The 25717-nt window shown below is 38.6% G+C and overlaps 1 protein-coding gene across 6 annotated transcripts in view; it reads right to left on the bottom strand.

The window, feature by feature from the left end:
- The window catches only part of TENM2 (teneurin transmembrane protein 2), a 1307492-nt gene that overhangs the window by 645989 nt on the left and 635786 nt on the right, over window positions 1-25717 (bottom strand). For 2 of the 6 annotated variants that reach the window (XM_047731065.1, XM_047731069.1), the window contains exon 1: window positions 14222-14353. The exons of the other annotated variants lie outside the window; for them this stretch is intronic. In XM_047731065.1, coding sequence (XP_047587021.1) covers window positions 14222-14267 — 46 coding nt within the window. In that variant the 5' untranslated portion in view covers window positions 14268-14353. Of the gene's footprint in view, window positions 1-14221; window positions 14354-25717 lie in introns of those variants that run through there. 6 annotated transcript variants of the gene reach the window in all.

Genomic DNA, 25717 nt, shown 5'->3' with positions numbered 1-25717 from the left:
CAAAAGGAAATAATATCTTTTAACCATGTTTATTTGTAGCAATTCATTGGAATGAAGACTAATTGTATCTGTAGTTACATAATTACCTTCTAAAATGAATTTCATTCAACACACCCAACCGATGGAAAGAAATAATACTATCATGGTCTGTCTAGAAATATGGTAAGTGATATCTCAAATTAAGGAAAAACTCAATGCATGAATATTCAGCATAAATATGCAAACCATTCTATACCAAGGCATCATATCTAAACACTGCCACCAGGCTTAGGCTATTAGCTTTAACCAGGTGGAAAGTCAAGGTATTTAGAATATGGAGACAAGAAGAAATTTCCCCCCAAATACTGGTTTTCTACTGTCATCGAGTAGATATTTTCATGTTGCAATTATGTTGCACACTCATTCCATTTATGATGAAACATATGGAAATTTAATTCTCTGAGAAGGTGAACAACAAGCCCTGGGAATATCATTCACTTTCAACAGATTGAAATGGTCTGATCACCTCCTGCCATTCAGGGCCTTTTTCTGAGTAGAGACGCCTGCCTCTTTGGATCTCAGCATGCGATTCTCATTAATGGCAGCAGAGGGGGGTACTGGAGCTCTCCGTGACCACGCTTGTGCATTAAACCAGACTTTTGCAAACCAACAGATTCATGGGCTAGGGGGAGAAAAATGGGAATTTCCCAGTCCCAGTAATGCTTTCTGACATATAAAGAGGGAAAATAGTTACACCTTTCACTGCATCACTGTGGGAAACTAATTTGTTTTGACATACTGAGAAATAATCTGATGTTCGTATTTATTCCGAAAAAAAGCTGTATTAGCTAAAAACAAATTTCATGAATAAAACCAGGGATACATAATCAGACACGTATATCTATTGAGCATGTCTGATATATAGGGAATTAACTATTGCTCTTACACCTCTCTTTAAAGGATTCTAATTTCTATCACTTTGAAATCTTTCCCAACTCTTCTTTCTAGCACTACTAGGACCCAGGACACAGCTGTCTCCAGGAGCACATGGAAACATTATACCCAGAACACTAGCGGGCATTGATCCGACCCGCTTGTCTCATGCTTCTCCTTCCAAAAGGCCTTATAAATGATCTTGATTGAAGAGCTATTTCAATACTATTCTTGGCACAATGACAGTCACTGAAAACCTTTCTGAGCTACAGCCGGTTTCACAACAGGCTGACACACCACCTTATTTATTTATCTTCAGTTTATGAAAAGCTAATAGCTAAAATTCTTTTTAAACTTAAAAATCACAAAATCGCTACTCTCTCCAAACTCCTCTGGTTGGGAAAGGCATATGGAAATATATCAGGCCTTAGAGATAACAGAAAGAAGGGGTGGGGGGGGGGAGAAACCCCAGTGAAACCATAGTGAGTGATAAGGGACTCGGAGTTACAAGTATTAAAAGAGATGAATTGCATTAACCCCTGCCCTTCCCCATTATATTCACTGCCCACTGGAAACAACAACAGAATTACTAAAATCCCACACTCTCTAATGGGATGGTAATAGGATTCAGAGGCCATTAGGGTAAAGGCAATCCATATTTTACACTGTAATAAGCTCAGACTGAAGATACTGTACCCCTCCTCTGAGATCAACAATTACCAATTTAACATTAAGAAATCCACAAGCACTTTCAAAACTACAAAATAAACCCAAGTTAAGAGTCAAAAGGTCTATTTTTTATAACTCTATATATTTTTGTAAGTAAAATCATCTAACTAAATTGAAATAAAATTTTTTTACTCTGATATTGATGATTTCTCATTCCAGAACACTTCAGAGAGATACTGTGATTGTTATAAGGTGGTTATAATTTTTTTTTTTACAAACAAAGCGTGTCTTCTTATGGCAAGTACATTCCATTTTTTGAAGAATTCCCTTGTTTTTCCTTAAAAATATTTTCTCATTCAGGAAGAAATATAATAAACCATTTTTTATTTTAAGAGTTTCTACGAAAGATATATGAGGGGATTTACCAGGGCATTTTTTGGAGAAGGAAAAGCAGAGTGAGAAAGGAATGGACATCTTGACACCATCTTCATAGGAGCAAAAACTAAGGTCAACGGTATATGTAAAATAGTAAAAAATAGAAATTACAGTTGTGAACTCCAATCATTTAATCTGCATATTGCCAGGGGCACAGTAAACTGATCAGCTTTTTAATGTTTATTAGTATAACTTAAGATATAATGGTTTGATTAAAATTTGTATTAAATTGTTATCTAAAGAACTTCTAGGATGGCTGCAAGGTTGTTGATGTTTTTGTATAATATAGAAAGACAGTGAATTTTTTAAAAGGTTTTATATGTTTATTTGAGACAGAGAGAGAAGCATAAGCAGGGGTGGGGGTGGAGGCAGAGGGACAAGGAGAAGTAGGCTTCCTGCTGAGCAGAGAGCCCAGCAGGGCTTCATCCCAGGACCCAGACCCAGGGATCATGACCTGAGCCGAAGGCTGAGTCACCCAGGAGCCCCAGAGACAGTGAATTTTTAGGAAATATTTTGATTTATGAGTTCTTAGATTTTTACCAGAAATGAAGATAAGGATTTATTTATTATTAATCTCTACATGTTCCTTTTTAGTCTCCCTGATACAACATTAAAAAATAAAATCTCTGATAAAAAACAGCAAATATTACCAAACTATAGAATAATAGCCAGCTGCCCCTCCCACTCCATGATATATCAGGTATAATTAGTTCTTCCTGAAACCTCCATTATTCTTTCTTGACAATAATGTAATTCCAATGCTGCTTTCATCATATAAATGTATGGGGTGAATCCCATTTTATATTTTTTTTATAAAATATTCCCTCCTTTATATAGTACTAAAAATAAATGACGGTGAGCATAGGGTTAGATGATAAAGGCAGAAAGTAATTTAAAATAATAATAATAATAATAATATGATAATAGATCCCATATCTGAATGCTCTACCATATTCCTCATGCCTCTCACCAAACTCATCACACATTTGTGATTAAAAGGTAATACCTGGAATGCAGCTCAACTAAAATCATAAAAGATTAAAGTTCACTCCTTCCAAATCCATTCTTAACCATATTTCGGGGTACTATGAGAATAATTTTCTACTTTAAGGGTATAACTTAAATGTCCCAAAACAACAAGTAGAAATGAAATGAGTTCTCTGACAACAACTGCATAAACCAGAAGCTACTCAGTCATCTCAATGTGTCCATCTATGGAGAGCAACTGTGTGGGGATCCAGGAAAGCTCGTGTTAGGGATGCAAACACAAGTCCCAGCATGTTAAATGGGGGATTGGCACCTGTTAGGGTTTTTTGATTACAGGAAACTAAGAATAGCTCCATCTTATTAAACCAGGGAACTCAAAGACCTTACTGAAACATTTAAGGAAAAGATCTGGAAAAGAGCAGAAAAGTATGATCTGGAAGGAGAAGAGCCTCACATAAAATGATTTTGGTCCCCTAGACACAACTAAAAATAAATCAATATATATTTATTCTACATTATCATTTCTGGATCCCCACTCAAGCCATGTTCATGGTGCTCAGAGTCCAATTCTTTTTAAGTAGTTCTGATAGCAAAAGCCCCCATCTTGAAGCCAGTCACTAGTGTAGAGAGGGGAGCCACCACTTTTGGGCTTCACAAAAATAAGTCTACCATCTATCATAAGTAACATCACTGGAGACAAAGGAGGAAAACACAGCTAAAAAGTGTATAACTCCATCTAGCTAAGTAGATGGATGTGTTCTAGTACTTAGAGACCTGGAGCAATTTCAAGGTAGGTAAGGAGAGGCAGAAGAAAGGTGACGCCTAAGACTTTAAACCTGTCCTTGACTAAGACTTGATTCCATGCAAGGATATGAATCCTTCCCAGTCCCTTGAAAGATGTGAGATCACCTTCATCTTCGCCACCTCCTCCTCCTTCTTCTTCTTCCTTTATCAATGCACTGTGATTATTTATGTATTTAAACATTCATTCAAAAGTTACATGTTAAATAAGCTTTATGCTACCAGGTGTCTCACTAGGTATCATAGTACATCAGTGCACAAGCTAGCCCCAAGGTGCCTACCCCCACTGAGCTTAAAGGTTTATGTAGAAATGGACAAACTGGCAGTTATATAAATTGAACAGTGTTGTAATAAAGGAAATACATTGTTAGAGGGTCACAAAGGGGGCTCCTAATTTAGACAGGGTGTAGGAGTCCAAGAATGTGAGAGGAAGCGACATTTAAACAGATACCTAAACGATGAATAGGAGTCAGCCAGGGCAAGCTGGAATGTTGGAAGAAGACAAAAAGGATGAGCATTTGCAAAGACATGGTTAGAAAGTTAGAAGAACTGAGAGAATGTTGCAGTTTGAGAGAGGAGATGTGGGGGCACAGAGGCAGGGGAGATGATGCAAGGGCAGTGCCCAATTATCTTAACACCTTCTTGAGAACAGGAAATACATTGTATCTTTCTCATTTAACAAAACAAGTAGATTATGCATTAGAAATGCTCTATCAATATTTATCAGTGATCTCTCAGTGAGTGAAGCTACTCTAGCCTGAAGTTTTTTTTAAATACTCCACATGCTCACCTTCCAAAAATGCTTAGTAGATTTTTTTTGGTTTCTCTGTTGTGTGCATGTGTTTACAACTGTACTGCTTTTACTGGCTTCCGTCTCCTCTGACTGTCCAATTTCCAACCACACCCCTCTAAGCACTGGTGTTTATAACCCCGGATTTGGCTTTATCATAGGGGAAACTGAACTTCAAATCCAATTCACTAGGGTGTAAATAGAGAAATATGGGAATATGGGAAATATGGGAATACATAATTGATAAATTATTCCCCATGTCAGCTGGAGAAAATACAATATCTTACCAGGGTGAGTGATACTAATGTGGGCACAATATATAAAGTTCAACATCCTGCAACCTCAAGTTAAATTCAGATGCTACCTGCAGTGCTGCTGCACTGTTCTCTATCACACGGGAGGGTGAGGAAGAGGAGCTGTACTCTATTGTCAGAGAGCTCATAGCTGCATGCCGTCAGTTTCTGCACTTTTTGTGCATGACTTTTCTGGGGAAAAACTTAAGAAACATGCTCAGCTGTGCAGCAGTTTCCTGAACTATCAACATTTTTAGCTTTATATATATAATAAATCACATTTTTCTAATACATTTTAAAAGGGACATTTAGTTCATAAGAACAAATGGAATTGCAATATATAAATCATCAAATCGTTCATTTCTAAGAGTTAAGGAAACTGAATTGGCAGCTAAAATAGAAATAAGTTTTGGATATAATTAATCAACTGCTTAAAAACAATTTACCCTTAGGTTCCAGTAACGTTAAAATATTTTCAAAAAAGAGTACTAAGGAATCACAGTCTCATAATAAACCATTGGGAAGTAATTATAACTTTAGTTTCTGTCAAGGTTCTTGCCGTGTGAATGTTCATTTATCTGAAATTTGCTTAAAACAAATAGATTAGATTCATTTCAGGAACAAGAATGACATGACTTTTTTGTTAACAATGATTAATGATTTTAGTTCTTAATGTCATTAGTAGACTATTATCATTTTGCCATTTGAAAAATGGTCCCTAGGATCTCTACATCTCATCTAGATGTGAATGTTTGCCCATTTCTTATATTCTACTGACCTCTAGAGACTATATGTGTGTGTCTATAAATCACATACAATATGTGGTTATAAACACATACAGCATATACATCATAAATGTCATAAAGACTGAGAATAAAGGGATCTTAACTACATAAGCCCATTTCATTGTAGAAAAATATGCACATATTATTTGCATACATTTTCAAACAAGACCCTTAGGTGTACATGTGTAAAAATAAGCATGTTGATAGCATTTTCCCTGTGTCCTCATTTGTATAGGACTCATCGAAAAGTGAATTTCAAGCAAACTAACCCTATCTTTGCTTTGTGACTTGCCAACAGTAAGGAGTAATATAGAATTCAGGTACACTGGCCAGGCTTTTCCATAAAGCCAAACTTCTTTCTAGTTGAGACTAGATCACTTTATGTGAGGATATTCTTCCCCCAAATCACACTTGCTGTATTTCTTTTCCAGCCTTCTTCCTGACCAGGCACAAAGGATGTCAAATTTAGACGTACCTAGTGAGAGCCTCAGATGGCTTGGTAAGCCTTGAAATTTTTTTCCTCTGTGTTTCCAATTGTTAAATATATTCCTGAGTGAAACATTCAACATTAAAATAATTTCTAATTGAGGACTAGATCATGAACTCCTTAAGAGTTATGTCTGGTTCGCCTTGGCATCCCTGCTACCTAGCACAATGAACGTCAGGTTGTGGGAAATGAACAAGGTCAGCTGGAGAATATACATTATCTTACCAGGCATATAGTTGCACTGTATCTTACTAGAATATACCCCTTCTCCCTCTACCTCTGAATATTGATGTAGTAGATAAAGATATTGATATAGGTACTGATACAGAGACAGAGATAGAAGTTTGCACATATATAGGGAGAGGAAACATATGTATGCATGTATTTATAGATACATATGTCCATAAATGTGCACACACAAAAAAATGATGAGGGACCTCCTATACATAGAGAACTCATGACTAGATTTATCAATTGTTTTTCTAGTAGTCATTGAGGTTTTCCGTTCTCAGTACTGCATACTGAGTGTTGCAATTTAAATTCTCATTTAAAATATGGGTGGAAAAAAATAAAATAGGGGTGGAAAACTATGGCCATTACACTACATCATCAACCACACCTTGGCATTTAAAAACCCCAATTCTAATATACTCAATTTTAATCTAGTGTTAATATTTTTAGTATCAAGACAGTTGTAACATTTTTTGTCCTTCACTATATTTGTGTTAACTATATTACATGGCATATATTTTATTACTTACATTATGTTAACATAAAAGATTTAGAAACAGAAACATGACGTTAGATTAGGTACCTTACGGAGCAACCAATTATTTACAGACATATTTGTCAAATAAGGATAGTATGAGACAGAGTCAATTATTTGCCAAGACATTGTTGCAAAGTGGCAGATATGACCACAAGATTTTTAAAACGTCCAAGCTACAAATGATGTATACACAAAGGAGAGGAAATCAAATTTGGATTCTGTAGCAGTTTTCAGTAGGTAGAATCCTGCGCCCTGTTCTGTAAACTTGGAAAGTGGCTGGGAATGCCAACCTCTCTGGAAAAGCCAGCTACACTTGCGATACCACTTTCACCATTTCAGCCTAATTCTGGTATCTAAGAGGCTTTAAAGTCTTTAAAGTCCTCTGGGACTTTGAAGACCTCCAAGGGGGCAAATCCTAAATATAAATAGTTTATCAAGGATAGACTGGCAGTGAGCTGATGATGGAAAAGGACTAGAAATGGTGTTGGAGATTAACTCAGCGGGGTTTGGGCACCAATAATCCATGTTTGCACTTAATACTAGAGGAATATGTTAGTCAGAACCCTGACAACCTGCACAAGGTACACTGGCTTGCCCCAAGTGGCCTTATAAGGTGCCAGCTAGGTACAATATCCAATTAGTTAATTCAAAATGATAGTTGGTCTGGATGGCAGTTGGTCTGGAAGATATAAACCAGAACAATGAAACCAATTACTTGACATCATTCAGGCAGGTGGTTTACTTTTTGCCTCTTAAAATGATGGTAAAATATTGATATATGAACACCTACAGTAAATATGTAAATAGAAAGAGGGGCACCAAAATTGAAATTTAGTCAGTGAATAGTTTCAAATTTTAGTGAATTTAAATTTTAATGAATAGCTTTAAAAACCTAGCCACTCAGACTTTTTACATAATTAGGTCTTCTGAAAGATAATTCACTGGTTTGGATTTTGCTGCTCAAATATGCCCTTCCAAACTATTAACAGAGGTGCCAATGATTAGAGAAATGATTCACGTCAGGTAGTTAGAGAAAAGACAGGGGAGTCAGAGAAGAAATCTGGATAATCCCCATGCTGGAAATTCAAACCCTGGATAATCAGGACTGTACTATATATGCAATTATGATTCTGTCCAGTTAAGAGAAATTTGTAATCCATTCAGTTTCAAGCCTATAAAGTCACATTTTTCAAAAACTTGTATTTCGGCCTCCAATGGCTTAAAAAGTTCTCCTTGCTAGATTGTCTCCAATTACAGAAATCCTTCCCAAGTACAAGGCTGCAGAAGTATATTAAACCTGTAGGATACCATGTAGCTGGCTGTTTTACAGAGCTTTACGGCACACGCAATCCCGATGCATGATGTCATACTACTGAAGCAATTCACGACAATCTGATAACACGATTTGTCCAACTCACAAATGTTGTCCTATATATGCCAGGGAGGGAGGGAATTGTTTTTGATAGGAAGTTCAGAATAGTAAGCAAAGGGAGGTATAAGTAAATCTATATTAACTTTAAGAATCCCTCCCCCGACCCTAACACACACACAAAAATTTCATGGGTAGACGAACTCAGGACTGCTACAGATTCAACAGATTTCGGGTCTATGCAGCAATAATGGAATTACTGCAATGACCACAGATGTGTGAGTCAGGAAAAGGTTTGGCCACAGCTGTCTGTCAGAAGAACTGAAGTCAACGGTGAAAACACAGTTCAAGTGCAAGGCTCAACTTCGGTACTGCATCAAAATGTGGTTGATGCCTAGCAAATAATAGTTAATAATAGAGTTGTAAATTTCCATTGTATTAATTTGCATCCCTCCGGTGAACATAATGGTGTGCATGTTATAGATTCGTGAGTACCAATTTTTCCAGGGGTTTCAGAACTCTTTGAAAACACACAGAAGCAAAAACAGTCAAATGAGGCAGGCTGGAGGAAACAGGGGAGGAAAAAAAAAAAAACCCACCTACATTCAAGGTATGAAACAATAATTTCTAAGCCTTTGGGATCTATTTTTTTCCCTTGCATTGTAATGCAGTCAAGTGCATGAGTGATGCCTTTTGTGTTTGATAATGTCAAGTGTGAATGTCATGGGCAGCCCCCATTTCTGATGGTATTAAAATGGTGGGAAGATAAAAAGCTTAGAGAAGTAAATGGAACAAATTAGATTAAAGTGGTTGGAGGACAAGGCAAGGCAATCATCTATAGCTTGGTTCCAAGGTGATGTTGGTAACCCTGTTCACCTAAATAGTCTCTGGTTAAATCAATTTCTGAGAAAAAGGGTGGCACTCCACTTACTTAAATATGCTAATAATTATTTCTGCTCCTTCTCATTATGAAGTCTATTGCGTGCAAGAAAACATCTTAAATGTTAACATATAAACTTTCATTATACAGTTTGGGAGTCTCCACAGCTTCGTCAGTCAAATACACTACACATCTAAGAGTTCAAGGTAAGTTAGTCAAGGTTTATAGAAAGTAGCTGACAGATGGGCAATTCAGAGAGGTAATTAATTTCAACAAATACAGCATATATGTTCTCAGAGAGATGAAAACCCTTAAAGATCATAAAAATCCATCCTAAACAATGTCAGAAAACAGGAAATGAACATAACATTAATTGATTATATCCAAATAGTATGCAGAGAATATCACACCTTCTAAATTACAGGTCTCATCTCTGACAAATGGTGCAGGTTTTTCTTGTGAAAACAAATGCATAGACACAAAATCCCCGCCTAATGAGGCCATGACATCTACAGTACATACAAGAAATTGCAATAATTATAATAGGAACGTGTTTCTCAGAGCCATTCTCCCTCCCCTTGACAGTGTTTCTCAACCTTACCACCTAGGTCTAGGCTAATGCAATAGATTAGCCCCTGGTTTCTGGCCTCTAGACAAGGGGTTCTCACTGTTAACATCCCGACAAAGTAAGGCATTATCCCACTAGTAACAATAGCTCCCTCAAGGCCACAACATAATAGAAGAGCAGATGGCCCTAGATAGGTATTACAGTGTCTGTCTGGTGGGCAGGGGTATGGCATGGACCCACTACTCCTTCCCCATTCTCTTTCCAAAGGAACCCTTCCAGAAGATTTCAGATCTCATCTTTTCAGTGGCTCTTGAATAACCTGACCTGCCATTCAAGGCTCTTGATCATATGCCATCACGCATTCTTGCTGGTATTACATCCCACATGACCCCTCACTTTGCTCATCAAGATGATTTTGTATCTTCACCTTTCACTCCTAATTCAAAGGCTTCCACCCTCAGGATCTCCTTAACCTGCAGTGACCTTTTCTGTTCTGTTCTGTTCTCTTAAGGAAGGTGTTAGAACTGGGTACATTTTAACCCAGTAGGCAGTTCTCCAGGCATGGGTCCCATCTTTGACCTTCCTAAGGTTCTCATAGAGAAGAAATAAATTTGTTGTTGTTGTGTGAGGTACCACTTGGCACATTTAAGTCAGGGTGTTTTGGGCATAGTCAGTGGTCGAGAGCTATAAATGAAAACAGAGAATACCAAAAGTGAAAAGCAAACACACCAGAAAGAGAAACTAAAATCTCCTATCAAATTGTAAAGGTTTTCTTATTTAAAGACAGAAAAAAAAAATTACTATAGGTCAAGCACAAAAATGTATTGGAATCAGAGCAAAAAAAAAAAAAAAGAAGAAGGACCATTCTTACCCACTGGACTTACAGCACTAATTATAAAATAGGAGTAGTGGACACTCATGTCTTCTAAAGATAAGCTTTTTTTCTCCCAGCAAAGAGAAACGGATGGGTGTTAAATCAAAACAACCTCTGGAGCATTCTATACCTCAGGAATGAAACCTGACAAAGAAGGGCTTCAATGAAGAGGGGAAAATCCACCAGAAAAGAGCTCAGACTGGTGAAGGTAAGAAAAACCGAAAGCTCTACCACATAGCTTGTACCCTTGTCCTATCTGAATGTGCTTTTGTAATATCCAAGGCCCCCATGCACTGGGGGAAAAAAACATACATACACTTCTCTTTGACAATTGAAATCAGTTAATTGATCATTTCCAAAAATAAATATTCCCACAGATAGAGGTCATTGGTTGCCTGAAATTGCATCAGTTCATGTCTGGGTACTAGAATCCCAGGCTCCTCTGGGACATCTTTGTCATTTTATCAGAGTGATTACGAGCAGAGTAGTTCCAGCGTGGGTCCCCTCAGCTTGTAGTGCTGATGCTTGCTCTCTGCATTCCTATTTTCTCCATCAAGCTTTGTGGCTTTTGCTTTGGAAATCTGGCACTTAATATCCAATGTTAATTACATTTCCTAGTCTGAGGAAAATCCTATTGGGCTAATTTTTCACAATCATATAATGAAAGAACTTCAGTGACAAACCATGTAGGTTTTCGATTGTTTTTTTACGGATAGATCTATTAAGCACTTAATATTCAGTGGGAAAACAGTCTCAGAGCAATGAAATTCTATTACTTTAGAGGTTGCATGCTTTTAATTTCTTAATATTTCATTACATGTTGGCAACTGGTGCATATTTTTATAATGCGTTTGATCATTACTCTTCTCAGAGTATTCTATTTCAGTTCTTCCTCTGACATCATATTTGCATGTTAAAGGGTTTTAGCATTCAGGGATGAAATGTTCTGAATAGTAATGTGCTGTTAACTTGATTTTTTAAAAACGGAAAACAACAAACACATTATATATAGGGACTAAAGAGAACAATCCCATCATTTTAAAATCTAACTCAAGTTTTAATAGCTTTCTATAGAACATCATAAAAGGTAATGATTCAATGTAATTCATTAATTAGCAAATTATGCAAAATGCTATCAGCGGAGTTTGGGGAGAAGGATCTTTTCTGTTGGCTTTTATAAGTCTACTGCATTTCTTTTTTTCCTGTAAAAAAAAAAAAAAAAAGATCTTTTCTTTGCTCTCCAGCAACATCTACTGGAAAAGCCAGAAAAATGCTATTTATATGAATCAGAGAGTTTGAGTAAGGATAGTTTTGGTTACCATCTGCTTAAAAAGTGCATGCTGCACTACCACCCAGTTTTACAACCGAATTATTTCTGCCCACATTAGCTCTACTGAGCCGTCTAGAAGAAGGGCAGAAGGGCAGTGGTTCGCTGACACAGAGAGCCAAGGAGCAACTTCAAATTTATCATCTCCTCACCTTGAAGAAGTCATTTTCATAAACAAAATTAAAACACATACGTGATGCAGACAACCTATTTCTCCTGGCCCATCTTCTCAACACTTGTCACTTCTTTAGGAAACAGCCATCATTATCAGTGGCAGCCTAACACTGAGGAGTTGGGGAAAGCGAGAGTCAGAGAAAAGATTTTATGAGAGAAAGCGATGTCAAGACACGGACTGAATCTGAGAGGAACTACTTCGAGATTCTGCAAAGTTTCTTAAGTTGAAGAAAGAAAACTGCAGGTGATGTGATTTTAAAAACTCACTAGGCTACCACCAGCATGACTCCATCAACATGCTATCGCAGTTCCTTCTGCCTCTGTCCACATCTTTCTCTGCTCTTTTCACCATGATGGAGATATGAAGTTGCCCCACACCTGTATGAAGGGGTCTTCCGTCAGAACTTCCGCTGGCTATCTCTCCATGATGAAGTCTGATGAGACCCCACTCCCCAAAATTCAGCAGCTCCTCACGTATACTCGTAAAATTGGATTCACGTGCCGCACCCACAGAATGCCATGAGAGGGTCTGGCAAACACGAGGCGTGGCAGAGTGAGGTATGGTAGAGCAAGTCCAGTTTGGAAAGTCGGGAAAAAAAAAATCTTATCATGAAATAAATATATAAAATATCCTCTCGTTCATGGTTGTTGGACTCAACGGTGCCAGACAGTACAGAAGCTCTTTCCAGGTCCAAACCTTCTGGAGGCATTAAAGTCACCTTTCTATATCTCATTCCAGAGAAGCATTCTTTCAACAGAATTTTTTACTTTTAATATTCAGATTTTTCCATCCCCCCAAAATTACCTAAAAATTACTTCCAACATTTTAGATAACATCCTAGGTAACAAACCTGGATACAATTTGGATTTCTGTTATCCTTAAATAAAAACTCTGGTTAATTAGTTAGGGTTTTTTTTTCTTTTTTTCTTCTCTTTCTTTTCTTTGTGTTTTTTTTGTGGGTTTTTTTTTGTTTTTTTTTGTTGTTGTTTTTTGTTTTGCATCCCCAAATCTCAGTTCATTCATGCCAGAAATATATTTTAGCAGCAGAGGCAATGAACACAAAACCAACGAAGACCGAGGTTAAAAACAAATTATCAAAACCTTAAAACAACAGCAACAGCAATAAAAATCAGGCACCGGGAGACTACAGTATATTGCATTTTGTGTTTGTTCAATGTTAAAATAGATGTGAGCCTTTTAAGCTTCATCCCAAAGCTCTTTAAAGGAGAAATGCCATCAAATATAATCCACAACTCTCATTCATAGCGTACAAAAGGGACAGCTTCCTAAAAGCCACCTACGGCGAACATCCACATGTATTCTATATTTAGGGTCCTAATGCAAAGTTCCAACTTGAGCCTGATAATTAGCCCCCTTCATTATTGAGCTGCTCAAAAACCAGGAAGGCTTACCAAACAGCACCTCCAGAGTTAACTCCCTTCTCAAACTGTCGTAATTCAGTTATCCTAATTATTTACTGGATCCTTTTCTAAAACATGCCCTAACCTGATGTTTTAACTTCATATTTCATTTGGGACAACATTCAATCTCCGTTTATGAAACATCCACCTGATACCGGTTACGGACCTCTAGCTTCACTGACAAGATCCACACCAAACACACCCCAGCAACTAGACTTAAATAAACTCTACCCTTGCTTAAACCTCTAGTGAAAAATTATTATAACACATCAGAAGTTCAGTTAGAAGAAAAATTTCAAATGCCAGCTCTCTCCCAGGCTTTAAGTCCCAGAGTTCAAAAACAGGATCGATTGGATTATTATTTTTCTCCGTTAGCTGTTTAGAATTTAACATAATGCAAAGTGCTATTCGGATCAAAATCATCTTTCTCATCTCTCTCCTTAAATAAAACGGAGGAGAAATCATTCAGTATAAATGCATTTACTATACAAATCTATTTTCAATTGAATTTGCTGCATGCTCTAATTCATCAAAATTAATACAGGTACTTTCTATGTTAAACAAAAGGAAGCCGACTGAAAAATCGGCTTCTGCTGCGGATGCCTTTCTCAATTACAAAACGGTGAAAACAGAGATTTAACTAAGCCACTCGGTCAAACCCTCCGATGGGCGCTCTTACCTGTCTCAGCTGAAGGCTTCCTTCCCTTGTTAGCAGCGTGCAACATCTCTAGCTCGCCCCAATCCTCACCACCGGTCTCCAATTACACCGCTAAATCCACCCCCCTGCCTTTTTTTTTTTTTTTTCCTTCTCTCTCTCTCTCTCTCTCTCTCTCCCTTTTCTTTCTTTCTTTCTTTTTTTAGTTTTCCCTAGCAAGAAAATGCTTATTGAAAGTGATTAGTTTTTGTTGTCCCTTTTAAGTCCCTCCTGCGGGAAGGAACAGGGGAGCAATGTGACGCCACCTTTTAATCTTTTGTAAGAGTGAAAAGGCAGAAAAGGAACGCTCGATCAAACTGAGCTGCACACATGACTAAAACTCGCAGGAGAGGCTGCCGCTGCCTGGCGAAAGCACCGCTAGGCTTGAGTGTAAGAACAGAGAAGAGGAGAGAGTCAATGGAATGTGACAACGTATGTGCATCAAAGGCAGGAGGAGAGAGAGAACAATGAGCGAGGGAAAAGACAGTGAGGAGAGAGGGAGAGAGGGAAAGAAGGGAGAGAGAGGGAGAGAAGGAGAGAGAGACACACACAGAGAGAGACAGACAGAGGGGGGAGAGAGAGGGGAGAACACGGAGAAAAGATAGAGCGGGTTTCAGGCAAAGGATTCCGAGAATAAAGCCACAGTGCAGTGTCTGGCATCTTCTGTTTTTATCTCGGCGAGCATGATACACTGCCTCTCTCATTTAGAAACACATTTGTGTATCTTCCAGGTTTGAAAACTGAGATAATCGCAATGTGTCTCTGGTTTTGTCTGATTGGCATTTAACTGTGCCGTGTACCTGTGATTTTTTAGGATGCATTTATGTGCAATTTATTTCGCATATTTATTTATGTAGGCAAAAATGAAAGCTGCTAATTTCTATGGCAATTTGCAATGTAGTTTTACTGGCAGATGGAACTCTACTTATCATAACTGCTGACAAACTGCCATGGGTAAACAAAAGAAGAAACAAATGCTTCGTCTTGATAATTGTCTTTAAGAGAAGAAGCCCACACCAAAATATTAGTACTTGCAAAACCTCTGTTTCCTGGTTAAAGTTTGAAAGGCGGTTTCTCTCTATTAGTTTTTATTAATAAGGGCAAAATAAAAGGGAGGACAAGATGTTTGAAGGAAAAGGTGGGGGAAAAGAGGCTATTAGGAAAGTGAAAACCTAAATTCTTTCTGGTTTCCCTCCAAATGTGACAACAGGCTTGCCTTCTTGAGTCCTGGAACAGAGTTTTTGAGTCACTATTTCCATAGACTTTTACCGCATCCTTCTGCCTTCCTGTACCATTTTAAAGTAGGTTCCATTTTAAAAATAAAGTCGAAAAATGATTTCTTAAATCAAATTGTTTCAAATGGTGTTTTACCAGCTTTGTTCCATTTCTACTCATCTTCTGCCACATGGGGGCTAGGATTACACAGTTAAATTCCCTAAGTGACCTCTCTTCTAAGGATGTAAATTACCGATTCCAAGGTCAAGTGTTTGGTATAAGTTAAGTTATTGGTGAAAATAATTGCTTGCTTTCCATGGTAACCTGAACTAACGTGGTAGTAATCCAGCAGGAAGAGGAGACACCCAAGCTTTCGACTGACCATATTTTTGAAATTAAGCAATTCTAATAATGGAAAATAAGTCCCATGTGTCCTACTTACAGCAGTTATTCTTCTGGAAAAAATAAAAGTTAAAACTCAGTCATTTCGCTTCAACCATTGCGCATCCCACCAGTATATCCATGGACCCTAGGCTTCTCGCGTTGTGGAGATCCCATGTCAGTCGCCAGATACAGAGCGTGAACCAACTGGTGCAGGAAAAAGACCTTCTCCGCCCTGGTCACAGCGTTCTATCCCAAGAGGGACTGCTTGCTCATATTAAACTCGAAGTGTTATAATTTTTGCGGTGTGCCAATTGGAGGATATGTTTTCAGCTTGGACCCAAATAAAGAAGTTAACAGTCCCCCACCCTCCCTCCTTGCACTGTGATCAAGAGGAAGCCCTCCTCATCATTAAGGCAGAGCAGAGAATGGAGAACACACAGGGGCTGAACAGAAGGCAGCTGGCCAGAGAACAGAGAATGCTCAGATGTAGAAGAGAAAGGAAGCTGCAGGGCCAGCGAGGAGCGAGGGAAGTGTGCCCTGATAAATCCGAAGTTCTCTGCAGACATTTCACAGAGTGTATTGGAAGCAGCCTCCTTTAAATGACATTATTGATACAGGTTCTATAGTTAAAATTAACTTTATACAAGGGAGTAAGTAGGCTGAGAATTTTCTGCCAATAAAAATAAAGACTCTCTTACAAGAATACAACTGTTTCAGGGCAATAAAAGCAAGGAGGGGCCTGGGGCTTATTGACCAGGATCAGCGACACATTAGTCGAGGAAACATAAAAACAAATCAAGGTGATAAAAAGATTTTTTGAAAAAGCTATAAATGGCTGTCAGTGTTGTTGCTTATTTTTACCGCTTCCTAGTGAGGAGGTAGGTACCCTGAGTGGACATCACTCGTAGTTTGATATACGTGATTTATTCTTAAGATCTCTTCTGTGAAGGGGGCTATGCAGGGCGCCAAAGGTGGCCCCAATCATGTAGCATTTCTTAATGGAATGTGACTTTTTACAAGACATTTCTCTGTGGGACAGCTTTATGTTCATGTGTTTATATTATGGAGTATACAGTGGTTGAGGGCTGTTTTGGGAACCAGGCTGCCTGGGATTGAATCCCAGCTCTACCACCACCTTGCTGTGTGACCTTGACCAAGTTACTTTGCTTTTCTGTGGCTCTTTTATCTTCAAGTGGGTGTCATGATGACACCTGCCTCACAGGGCTGTCATTAGGAAAAAATAATGCATGTGCTGTAGTGAGTTCTGTTCCTAGCACACAGCAAGCACTTCATAAATATTACCCCCTATTACGAAATCCTCCCAAGAGATTTTTTTTTTTTAATAGCTAAGATAGACAATAGCCGACTCACAAAGACTTCCTCCCACTCCCACTCCTTGTAAATTCTAGTTATTCAAACTGTTTTCTGGGTCCTCCTGCTTGGATAATACCCTTAACCCTCTACAAGTTGGACAAGGAAACTCATGACCCCGATTCTCAAAGCAAGCGGTAGTTCTTCCATTTCCTCACCTGTGTGAGGAGCGTAAGTCTTACAGTCACCCAGAGAGCTTTCTTTCCATTCTTTCTCATCATTCAATTATCAGTAACTATCAAATACCACCCACCCAACCCATCTCTTAAAGTTATTATTTCCTTTCTAGACTTGTAGGATATTTTCAGCCTGGGCACTTTGGCCTGGACTGTAGCAATCACCTTTTAATGCAGCACTTCCCCAGGCTTTCCTATCCTGAGACACATGGAGGCTGATGAAACGCAGCACTCACTCTCCTCTGGGGACACTCCTAGGGTCCTGCCAAAGACCAAACTAAATTGTGACACCTGAGCCTTTCCCTCTTGCAAGAAAGCACTTGGAATTTAAGTGAAGGAGGGCGACGTTATTCTAGGAATGACCTTGAATCTGCTCTAATGGATAAAACAGCTCATCTTCGGCAAACCAATACTTTTACTATTAGTACTTTGTTAGTCGTGACACTTCTCCCAACTGTCATGACATGGCTATTGAAAATGACCATTTTGAGAGGTTTTCTTTTCTTCTCCAATTTATCCTTTGCAAGCCAGAATAACCTTCTTAAAATGCCACTCTGACTGACATCCATCCCCAATAGTTATTGATTGGGCAATTGAAAGTCTGTTTTATTTCATTATCTTAGGTATCAGCTTAAAACCCATCAAAGGTTAAAAAAATGATAGGGAAAGCCATTACCATCTGAAGAAACAAAGAGCATGCAGCAAAAACTGTAGGGAAACAACCATAGAGGTGGAGCAGGCTGATAATATAACGATTGTGTTACTTTCCTGGCCATTGTAACATTTGTAATTATGGGTCTTTTCAGATTTGTAATTTGTGACTTCTCTCATTCTAAATGAATATTAGTATTTACAAGAAAAAAAATCACCCAAGGTTCACAATTCTTTAGAGAACAAAGTGCAGACTTTTTATCCCCTCATATTCAATAACTTCTGCATTTGACACCAACCCCTCCACGTCCTCCCCGTGGGGAAGCTGGGGGCTCCTCTAGCTGGATTGCACCGGCCCTCCCAGAGTCTCAGGCGCATTCCTTGCTCTTTTTAGAATCGTCCCTTCTCCTTCATCAGAACACATTTAACTCTTTATCCATCTCTTTACCCACGCTCAGGACAAATTACGTGTCAGCCCCAAAGACTTTCTTGGCCTACTGAAGTTTACAGTGGTGAAATTGCTTTAATCAAAGTAGCTACTCGAATGCTCCAGGAAAGATGGTATGGGTAAGTAGAAGCTCTGCTTTAGAGTTGTTCCTAAGGCTAACTCCTGACCCTGAAAATTTGCTTCCTAGTTGTGGGACATCGATGAGATCCCTTCCCTTGTTCGCTCTCACTCTTCTCATCTGAAAAATACTGCAATGACTTAACTTAATTAGCTATAAATGTAAAGCAATTAGCATAATAGCTAGTATACAGCCAGCACCTACACAATAAAGAATATTTTGTAATAATAAAAAAGAATATTTAGGAATAACATAAATGCTTATTAAACGACCAAGATTTATTCATTGCCTCTAATTTCTAAATGTCATGACAACACACCAAATGGCTGCTATTAGAACCATTTTGGGGAAGAAGAAATTGAGGTTTAGCAGAATTAATTTAGCCAATGTCACACAAGGAACAAATGGCAGAGCCAGGATATAAACCCTAGTCTTTCAACCTCCTAGCTACTTTTATCCACATGATCATTTACAACTTAGCCTATATTGTATCTGGTTTATTACCTGGGTTTTCAGGTTTATGCCCTATTATTCCAATTACATTACAGACCAAAAGAAAGCAATATTCATGTTTAAAGCATCTCCGGATCTTTAGTATCTCCCATAAGTCTTTAAACAAAGTAGCTTGCCTACGCGGTAAATGTCTGTTGACTGCTTGATCATCTGTGCTCATGGGGATTAAAGTTTTTAACCATATTTAAATTCAGTGACTCTGGGGGCGCCTGGGTGGCTCAGTGGTTAAAGCCTCTGCCTTTGGCTCAGGTCATGATCTCAGAGTCCTGGGATGGAGTCCCGCATCGGGCTCTCTGCTCAGCAGGGAGCCTGCCTCCTCCTCCTGTCTCTCTCTGCCTGCCTCTCTACTTGTGATCTGTCTGTCAAATTAAAAAAAAAAAAAACCTTACATTCAGTGACTCTGTTGTTTGAGGAAATGGTATCATCATCCTTTCTATGAAAAAATTCATAATTATACAAAATAATATAAAAGGTAAACATTACATATGAATGAGGCATGCAGATAGAAATGAACGTTTTACACACACACACACACACACACGAAATCTATAAGAAAGTGATACTCATCAATTTGATTTGATTCCTCATCCTTGACATTTATAGTTTGAAGATAAGCCCCTCAGGCCACCCATTCCATGCACGGAAAAGTATAGGTTATTAGCTGAAAGTCATCTATTTAACGTTACACAGAAAAGCAGAAATAACCACTCACATAACCACGCTGTTCAGTCACCTTTTAATTCTTTCTTTTTAAATAAATGCAATAATTATATTCTCATTTATTTTCCTTCTAGCTAACTCTACACAATGCTAAAGCACCTGAAAAATATAAAATATTCAGCCAACCAATATCATGTTTTTTGACGTACATGGTGATAAACAATGTCATTGAATATTTAACAAGTTGAATGTGTTTATTAATATAAATATATACACATATATTTATATATAAAAGATATACACATGAATTCATGTATATACACACAAATACACATATGTGCGCACATACATATTTTTGGTCTCTGCCTGTCTGTGCACAAGTGAAAAGCAAGAGAACTAAGAAGAGAATTGCCCTGTGTGCCCCAAACGGGATAATCAATGGTATCAAATTCTCATTGTCTTGTACCAGTCTTTTGATATTCACATAAACTTTATGAAGTCAGATATGTTGTTGTTCACTGCTATATTCCTAGTATCCAGAGAAGTGCCTAGCATATAGTGGGTGCTCAATAGATATATATTTGATAATGAATGAGTGAATAGTCATCCTTCAATTTTGCCTACATCCACCTATTTCCAGTGACTTAAAAAAAAAAATCCTACGCAACTGGTTTATATACATCCACATATATTTTATATTTTGTTACGTCCACTGTTATTTCTTATGAAATTTGTTTTGTTAAATGTATGCTGCCCTTTCTTCAATATAAAAATTCCTCATCCTCGAAGAATCCTTTCTAAATTACATTAGTTCATGGTAAATGCTCTTTTCTTGAATTTCAAAGAACCCATTGCCTGGAACATTTTATTACATATAATTTTCCAAATTAATCTCGTCCTGCCTTTGGATATCTCATACTGTTGGTGAACTGTTATTCTTCTAATATCTGCAGGTCACTCTTATTTCCTCACATCAATTTTAAGTTTCCTGAAGGTCGTAGGAAACGTCTTTACTTTTTAAGAAGAAATATAACACATATTGCTATTTCTTTGGCTACAATCTTGTACATAGGGTATGTGTGTTTGTGTGTGTGTGTGTGTGTTTATTTGGTGTTTGCACTGAACATATAGATAGGTATAAAATTCTAACATTCAGAAATTATGTGAAAGGGCTTATAACACAGTCTCTGGCCTTTAGAAAACTGTTGTTAGAATACCGCTAGACTAGTGGCAAAGATGCATAGAAATTTTCTGTAGCTTTTTCACCCCTTAGATAGTACGAGGGCTATTCATTATTTACTTGAGCAAATGTTCAGAGTCAACCAGTGTTTAAATTAGTGTCAAAATTAACTAATTCCAACGAACTGAGATCCTTACAGTAGGAAGAATTAGCAACTGTCCCCTCGAAGGATATCATTTTTCCTCAATCATTTACACATTAGTTTGAAGTCAGCTTGTGTTTGATCCACCAACAACTAATCCTTAGACAGAAGGTTTCTCAACGCCACTGGGTCTCACCTGTCAAGTCATTCCAACCCCAATTATACACTTATCTATTCTGGGAAGTTTGTTCTTCCTTAGGGGGGTTATGATGGGAAAGAACACTGGGGAAGACCCTTCACCCTCATAAGCCTTACTCCTTGGACAAATGGAACTTCCTTAGGGAAGATTTTTCACCCTCATAGTGCTTTTATCTGTGGTTGGTAGACTCAAGATACTGGAATTGTCCATAAATTACTGTTTTTCAAAAAGAAAAAAAAAAAAAACCTCCAAAAAAAAGTCATAATCCCTAACTTTTCAAAAAAGCCCTTAATGTATCCTTCTAACTTGTAAAGAAGAGTTAATTCAGGTTCATCTTCATGTCTGTTTTCAAAATTGCAGTGAGTATATAATATGATTAAAGGATGGTGATATAGTTTTCTGAAATCAGTTTATCGAATATTATAATTATATCAGATCTTATTTAGCCAATTAAAACAAATTATTTTGCTTATAAAATTGCTTACATTAATTACCATTGTTCTGGCATTTTGGTTTTTGTCTGCTGAACAGAAATCATCTCGTCTGTGTTCCATTTCTGTTTTGTGTAGTGATCTGTACGCCACGCCCCGCTTAAGTGAAAACCAAAGTAGCAGCCACCTAATCATAAAGCAAAAATGGAAAGCAAGTCAAGAGGGAACCTCAAATCTCTGCTTCCCATGGTGGACCGAATAGAGTTGGCCTCAATGAAACTCTAAGAATTCGCGTTCCTCTCCGTTGAGTTGAATACAGGCTTTGGTGGACTATTTGGTTCTTGTTACTGATGTTTTCCAATACGGAACATTTGAAGGCATCCAACCAGAAGTTGCACAATGATCACAGCCTTGAACGTATTCATCAGAAAAACACGTTCCCTGTTACAGGCTTGATTTTTACAGTAACCAGTGTACTGCACTGTTTGCCAGGTTCTCCAATACTCTTACCCATGACAATCACAAAAGCAATTCACTACCTTACTTATCAGATAGTTCTGTTTTACAATAATCTGGTTGCTGTTTGTAAAATCCAGGATAAAACAGTGCAATTTCTGATGCTGAATATCTGAAAAGCTCTGGAAGCTGCGAGGAAGAGATATGCACTAAAATATGTAATGCGATGGAATTACAACAAACAGACATTCTGGAGGGTGTACACTCAAGTGCATCTTGGAGTGCGTGACATCTAATGGTGCTACTTCCAAGATTTACAAGAAAATTCTGCATTAAAACTGCCCCCATCCACTCATGGCCTTTCTTAGCTCCATATTTAACTCTTTCGAGAAAAAAAAAAAAAAAGGTAGACCCCTCCGAAAGAATGATCAATCAAAAAGACAATTGCCACTGAATAACCATTTCCAGAATAAAATGAAAGTAGGGAACCTCAATTAAATAGTTTATTTTATGTGCTGGTTCCTAAAGCTCTAGATGCACTCTGAAAGCAACAGCATCTTTCTGATGAGAATTTAACTAACACAAAAAAGTGTTGATTTTAACAGCTGACAAATCCCCTATAATAAGGGGCTTAAAAAAAAACCAACACAAACAAACAAACCACTTTTCCAGTGATTAGGCTATGCAGATGTCAAAGAACAGTGTGTCATATACTCCCTGGAAGGACACAGATGACAGTTAAATCTTTTTAGGTGGAGTTTTCATGACTGTGTATTAGTGTGAGAGAGAAACGGTAGTAACATGCACCACTGAGAGGCAGTGTTATGCAATGAAAAAGTACGTATTTCAATCCCAGACCTGCCACCATCTCAGTACGTGACCTTGGCCAAATCATTTAACTACTCTCTGCCTCCACTTCTCCATCCACTAAATGGGACTAGTATCTCCCAGTTGCTGATAATAAGACTCATTTAAAAATTAGCATATTCATAAAGACAGAGGATTCTGCATATTTTCCTTATGCAGCCAGATTCTGCTAAAGCTAAATCGAGTCCAAGGGGATAAGGAATCGTAATCTGGAAGTGGAATGCTTTTCTGGAGGCTGCTGGGGCGCCAACTAATAGACTGAGGCCACAAACCCCTCACTGCTCCCGCGTGTCCTGGAAGAATTAATGCAGTTCACCTCTGTGACTGAGAGCGCAATACCATGCCCTCGGACAATGCTCAATAAATATGAGTTGATGACGATATTGACAGGGCGCTGTGTACAGTCATAGCACTAAGTGAATTACAAAGTTTAAAATTGTTCAGAAAACTCATTGGATAATTATTAGCAATAAAAAAACCCCTATCCCTGACCTTATTTACCTTATTGTGATATCATCTCATGCATAATAAGAATATCACCAATCCCTGGAACCTAATAGCCTTAACATAGTGACTTAGGGAGAATAAAAATCTGGTCATCCCTCAGACCAGAATCAGAATCTGAAAACCTCCAGTGTTATCCCTCTGGCGCTCTCCATGGCAATTTCTTTCCTGGATTGTTGTAGAGCTTCCCAGAACTCTGTGATTTCCACTTGTGGCCTCCGGGGCTGATCAACTACACTACCTTTTATGTGTCTGTAGCCTTCTGTAGTGCTCCCACACTGACTCTGGTAGTGCCCTTGAGACTGGATTTGGCCAATGGGACAGAAGCAAATGCCATACAAGTAAAGGCATGATACGCACTTGTGAATTGGGGCTTGCCTTGTTGGAAGGATGCCATTTCTTTTTCTCCATAAAAGAAAGCCTTGTCTGGCCTCCTAGAGGATGAAAGACCACACGGAGAGAGAGAGACCCAACCATTTCCTCAAGTCCAGCCCCCACATGAATGAGCAGGGGGATGTAACCATGTGAGTGAAGTCAGGCAAGTCTGGCCAAAGAGCTGTCCAACTCCAGAATTGGAGAGAGAATACTCTTGTTTCAAGCCACCAAGCTTTGGTATAATTTGTTATCTAGTAGTAACAGATAACAAATTACATAATGGCCTTTTACTGATTATTCTCAGTTCTACAGTCAGAGTGATTCTTTTTGTACTGTAAGTCAGATAGATTACTTAATTCCTCTGCTCAAAACCCTCTAGGATCTCCTTCTCTCACCCAGAGTGAAAGTGAGTCTTTTCCAGTGTTGGAAAGATTTGACATGCTTTGTCCTGCCCACAGTTTACAAGATCTCAAATCCTACTAATTTCTCCCTCATTCTCTTCCCACCAGCTATGGCACGCCTCTGCCTAGAATGTTCCTCCTTGTGAACATGGATTACTCTCTCACCGAACTTGACTGTTTCCCACAACATCATTTTTTTTTTAGTGATGCCTAATCTGATCATCCTATTTAAAACCACAAACCACATCACTCCATTCCCCCAAGATCCTCCTTCCCCCTTCCCCTTACCGTTCTTTCTTTTATCCACTTAACACTAACAAATCACTATAGAGTTTGCTTATTTTGGTTGTCATCTGACCCTTGGAATATAAACTCCAAGAGGCCAAGGAGTTGTCTCTTTGGTTCACTGTTGGATTTGTACCACCTCGGACCATGCCTGGTCCATGGGATAGATCAATAAGTATTCGTTAAATTATAAAATAATCCTGCCAGGTTAAGGTGCCCAGAGCTACAGATTGGTTTCTATGTTTTGTGTGGTTTTTTTTTTTAAGATTTTATTTATTTATCAGAGAGAGAGAGAGAGAGAGAGGGAGAGAGAGCGAGCACAGGCAGACAGAATGGCAGGCAGAGGCAGAGGGAGAAGCAGGCTCCCTGCCAAGCAAGGAGCCCGATGTGGGACTCGATCCCAGGATGCTGGGATCATGACCTGAGCCGAAGGCAGCTGCTTAACCAACTGAGCCACCCAGGTGTCCCAGTTTCTATGTTTAATGATGATACTGAGAGTGGGTAGAATCCTTAAGTGAACACAGCTGATGCAATTTGCAAAGATTTACGGAACATCACTTGACAGAGCACAGAAGTAGCCTGTGGTCAAGGGAAAGAGAAGGTCAAGAAGGTTCTTTGGGAAGTATTTTATCTGGGAGTTTCTTCAGCAGGTACCTGAGGACTTCAATGAAAAGCAAAGAGAGGTGACTCTGCATCAGAATAGCCACCCAGGAAAGGCTCAGGAGGAACCCAAGGGAAGGAAAGCAGACTCTCCCAGCCTGCTTGAATCAAAAAAACAAGGGGTACAAGGGGAAAGATGCATCCGAAGGGTAAATCTGGTCTTTTTTTGGAAGCCAAAGTTTGTGTCGTGCTTGTACCTTTCTCAGGAAAAGCCTAAAACTAAAGAGAAACACATCTGAGGCTTTGTCTTTTCATGTCGGTGGCAGGGTAGAGAATGCCCCCCGCGGAACACTGTTATGGACCCGGGCACGTGATGGGACGCACTGGCGTCGATGCCCTGTAAACACGTATATTACAAGACTTGCCACTGTTTTCTTAAGAAGCTAGCACCTGATCTGACTGATTCCAAAGTGGCCCAAGCACCAGTCACAGGCTTCCCTTTAAA

The sequence above is a fragment of the Lutra lutra genome, chromosome 5 (genome assembly GCF_902655055.1).
Source record: "Lutra lutra chromosome 5, mLutLut1.2, whole genome shotgun sequence".
NCBI lineage: Eukaryota > Metazoa > Chordata > Mammalia > Carnivora > Mustelidae > Lutra > Lutra lutra.
This window is presented reverse-complemented; position numbering and strand designations above follow the sequence as displayed.